A 4,508-nucleotide genomic window follows, 5' to 3' on the forward strand; every position below is an offset into this window, starting at 1 on the left:
GCTGGAAAAGCAGATGCTGACCCCCCACCCCCAGTCCAAATCTCTAGGGTGGAGCCCAGGGCTCCGTGTTCCTCCGAGGGTCCAGCCCTGCCCTGCGGGGGGTCTCCCGGCCCTGCCCTTGGCCTGCTGGGCGCACATGCTCAGAGAGAAGGTCACAGAACCGCGGCCACCGGGCTATGGCCTCACGGCACCACACACGGCGAGCCCCGAGGTGGGTGCCACCAGAGAGGACCCCGTTCCTGAGCCTTCTGAGCGGAAGCGGGAGCCCCGGAGGAAGGCGTGGTGCATGCGGCGGAGCGTCAGGTGCCCGGGGCGGGGGGGCCGTCGGGGTACAGAGACGGGTCATGCCCCGTGCAGCTGGCCCTCAGGGCCCAGACCCAGGTCCCCGGAGCCGCTGGCTGTCAGGAGTGGCCCTGGAAAGCCGGCCCAGCTCCGCCGGGAACAAAGCCCTGAACACCGGCCTTCGAATGTGTTCTCTGCTCCGAATCAAATCCCAACTTTATTTTTTTCAGACTAAAACGAGGCAATGTTTTCCTCACAGAAAACACCCTCTTAGAAGCCCACACAGCAGTGAAGCCACTTCGGCAGAGGAGGCCACGGCCCCACGCGGGCCCAGTGTGGGGCTGGATGGCCTCTGAGAGCTCCGGGCTCCAGGTCCCCGCCCTGCCCGCCCACGGAACCCCNCTCAGGCCCAAGGCCTAGGGGCCACTGCGCCCCAGAGCCCCCATCCCAGCCCTGGGCACGCCCTGTGCGGCTTCCTCGAGAATGTGCCCAGACTACGCGGATCGCACCGTCCCCTCCCTGTCTGAGCCTCACCTCCCTGCAACATTCTGGAAGCCCTGGCCCTGTTCTTGCCCTCACTCACTCCACCCTGTGGTCGCAGGGGCCAGAGGCCTCCCTGAAACGTGGAAGCTGAGCTGCTGCTGGGAAGGCCCCCACCCNTCTTTGCTTCTGGGGCACATCAGGCACGACCCTGCCCCAGGGCCTTTGCTTCTGCCATGCACTCTGCTTAGAGCACCCCTTCCCCTGATCATCCACAGCTCCCTCATGACACCCAGAGATCTTTCCATAGACATCCCTTCTGGGGGGGGCTCCCTGATGCTGTCTAAACTGCTCCCCCCCTCCCCACCCCCCCGCCGCGCTCCTGCCCTTCCCAGCTTCCCTTCTCCCTTTGGTGCTTCTCGCTAACCACACAACACACTTCTCTTGGCCTCCTCCCCGGGAAGTGAGCTGCAGAAAAGCAGGATCTGTTCCATCTGTGGGCTCCCTCTGTAGCTGCGGGCCTGGCATACAGCCGGCACTCACGGCGCACGCCCATGAGGCCCAGCTCCCTGCCGGAGACTCGGGCTCTGGGAAGGGCTGAGCGGGTGTAGCTGGGCCGGCTGGGAGCCTGCCGCCTGAGCACACATCTCCAAAGCCACCTGCTCAGATGCGTCGTGTGCAGGCTCTGACGGCTAAGGCGCTGCCACACCCTGCCCACGGCGCTGTCCCCGAGGGGACCCGTGCCCCCAGCCACCAACATTCCCCAAGCACTGGGCGAGGAAGCCCCCTCCCATGGGGGCTAGGTCGGACCTCAGCTTTGGGGCATCCAGAACAGAGTGAGCTCTGCTACCCCAGAGTCCCCGATCCGCAACCAACATTTCTTCCAGAACTTGCCATCAGTTCCCCAAGCTGCCAGGCAAGGCCGTTTGAAACCAGAGGGTCCATGGGGGTGCAGGGGAGAAGGGGGCAGGGCCAAGGCCCACAGATTTCAGTTGCTCCCTGGGGCATTCGCACAAAGCCCCTCCACGCCCACTGGGAACAGCCACAGGGCCTCAGGGCCACAACCCGCACGCACGCCCCTGCCTTCCACATGCAAGCGAGACAAACACAGCACCATGTGCAGGGCACGCAGGACAGGCCGGGGGGGGGGGGGGCCCAGCGTGGACCCTCGGTTCCCTGTGCCGAAGGCTCAGCTTTGATGTTTCCAAGCACATGTCAGTGCCGCGCGAGGCAGCAGCAAGTGGCTTTGCAAACGAAACAACCACGAAACACCGTCCTTTGCCGTCGTGCTCGACAGACAGCCAGGTCCCGGGTCCCGCGCCACCGTGGCTTCTCGTGCCGACTCCTAGCCGGGGCCTTGCGTCCCACCGACCCGTGACCGGCAGCTCTCGGTCCAGCCAGCCCCACCCGACAGCCCCGCGCCGGTTCTTGGGGCGGGTCCGGCAGACCCGCAGGGCCACTCACCCTCATGCCCAGCTCGATGTTCTCTCCGCCGTACACCTCCATGCCTGGGTCCAGCAGGCCGATGTCCCCGAAGTACTCCCGGTCCACCACGAACGAGCAGCCAATCATGGCGGGGGTCCTGGGGGGGCGCAGAGACAGCGAGCAGGTCACAGGTGTGCAGTCCTGGGCCCCTGCCTGCCCGGCAGCCGGGAGAGCCCGGGCCCTCCAGGACACAGGCAGGCCCCCCTCGGGGTTGTCTCTCATCCTCCGGAGCCTCGTAAACACCCAGCACAGGCCAGGTCCAAACACTGACTGAAGAACATCAGCAGATGACACAAACCGGTGCTCAACTCAGGCAAGTCAGTGTAGGGAGTCTTAAAGAAATCAGTTTTCTCAGTGAGCTGTTTGGTTGCCCTGAACATCATTTCCCAAGTTTGAGTCACTTGCCAACGTCCTTCATCATTTTGTCCTATCTGCACACTAGTAGTCAGGGCTGCAACAGGCAGTTGCGTAGGTTGTGCACTGCTCCACTCTATGCAACCTCATTGATATCAGACTCTAAAAGACACACCTTGAAGTTGTAGAGTGCACCATCTGTGCGGCTGTGGGCCACAGACTGCCATTTGTTCTATTATTTCCAAAATTATTTACAACTACACATTTAAGAAAGATCAGTAAGTACTGCCTTGTCTTAAGAAATTCTGTCTGTGAAATCACACATCTATGTGCTAACTTTATTTTTTCCACTGTGCATTAAAAATCTGTCAGTGTTGTGGGTCCCTGGGAAGGGGCCTCAGGGCACAGGAGACGAAGCGGTGGAGAATCAGAGAAGCACATCACTGTGGAGAGCACTGCACGTTTGCTCCTTCATGCATGCATTCATTCATTCATTCATTCATTCAGTATAGTGAGTGGATACAGTGAGTGTCTCCTAGGCGGTAAGGACAGGAAGACAACGAGAAAATGGATCTGTAGCAACAAGTAGGCACCGTCCAGATGCTGGAAGAAAGCCAGACCTTTCAAGCTTTTGATGAAAGATTTTGCCTCTGCGTGTAGGCTGAGCAACTGGCGTCTGCCGAGCCCCAAGCAGGCCTCCCGTCGTGCCCGGAGGCCCCAGGCCGCTCCCGCGCCCGGATGGAGGCCGCCCCCGCTCTGTTCCTGCTGTTCCTGCAGGAATACATCCCTCTTCCGTAAAAACACCACCAAAAACTGGTCTCAATCACAATGTAGAAGAAGCATTTCGGCTCAGTGACTGGGAAGTCAGTTGTCTCAGGATAACAGAGGCATTGAAAACGATTACCCTTTTATTTATGCAAAGATTCAGTTTGTCCTATCATTAGACTCTGGCCACAAATCTAACAATAATAACATTTTAATGCTGCCTTTGACTTTTAACAGCAAGCGTTTGATGGGTTAAGTTACGTTCTCTGACGCGCAGAGTCATTTCTCTTGATTTCTCAACAGCCGCGGAAAATCTCAAACGTTATCTCTGGTGAATCAAAGTGCCAAATTCCCTGCCAAGTCTATTATAGCAGGTAATGATTTTTTTATTAATGCTCAGAGTTCCAAAATAAACTTAAAATAAACGCATGAGGTGACAGGGGCAGAATAAGCAGGCGCTGAGTGTATCTGCATGAGAAATTCAGCTGTGATTACAAAACACAGCGAGGCTCGGACGCTTTGGCGGAGGGGCTCTCAGGTTTCGGGGAGACGTCGTGGGGCGTCCTCGCATCGGGGCTGCTCTGCGGCAAGCGTGGCTCGTGCCCAGGGACGCCCCTTGGACAGGTAACAGACGCGCAGGCACACGCGGATGCAAGGACACGTGCCTGCAGCAGACACACGGACACACACACACCACACACACTCCTGAGCCACGTAATTCCGCAGCCCCGTACAAAGGGGGGCTAATAAAATGAGGGTCCCAAATGTGCCCTTTGGCCTTCGGAGACCGACAAGGGCCGAGGTGAGCCAGCGCTCGGGCACCGTGGAGAGCACGTGCTCACGGGCACAGCCAGGCACTGAGCACCCTGACGCCAGGCACACGCTCGCTGGGTGAGCACAGGCACCTGGAGAGTGCGCCCTGGGCTGGCCATCGGGCAGTGGTCGCGTGCGGAGCCTCTTGCACACGTTTTGCACTAAACGCAGGAAACGTGATGATGGCCAGTCTGTGGAGAAACTGGGGGGACTGATCAGCCCTCTTGGAAGAGTCTGAAGCAGCGGCTGGAGAGCCAGCGATGCCCACGTGCTCCGAGAGGTGGTGGGAGCAGGGGGAGCAGTGAGGAGCAGGGGGAGCAGGGGGGAGT

The 4,508-nt window shown here is 59.5% G+C and overlaps 1 protein-coding gene across 4 annotated transcripts in view; it reads right to left on the reverse strand.

Moving 5' to 3' along the window:
- Nucleotides 1–4,508, reverse strand: part of GALNT9 (polypeptide N-acetylgalactosaminyltransferase 9) — a 34,096-nt gene that overhangs the window by 15,855 nt on the left and 13,733 nt on the right. For all 4 annotated transcript variants that reach the window (XM_077763567.1, XM_077763571.1, XM_077763570.1 and 1 more), the window contains exon 5: nt 2,227–2,344. In XM_077763567.1, coding sequence (XP_077619693.1) covers nt 2,227–2,344 — 118 coding nt within the window. The remainder of the gene's footprint in view (nt 1–2,226; nt 2,345–4,508) is intronic.

The sequence above is a fragment of the Crocuta crocuta genome, unplaced genomic scaffold (assembly GCF_008692635.1).
Source record: "Crocuta crocuta isolate KB4526 unplaced genomic scaffold, BGI_CrCroc_1.0 scaffold114, whole genome shotgun sequence".
NCBI lineage: Eukaryota > Metazoa > Chordata > Mammalia > Carnivora > Hyaenidae > Crocuta > Crocuta crocuta.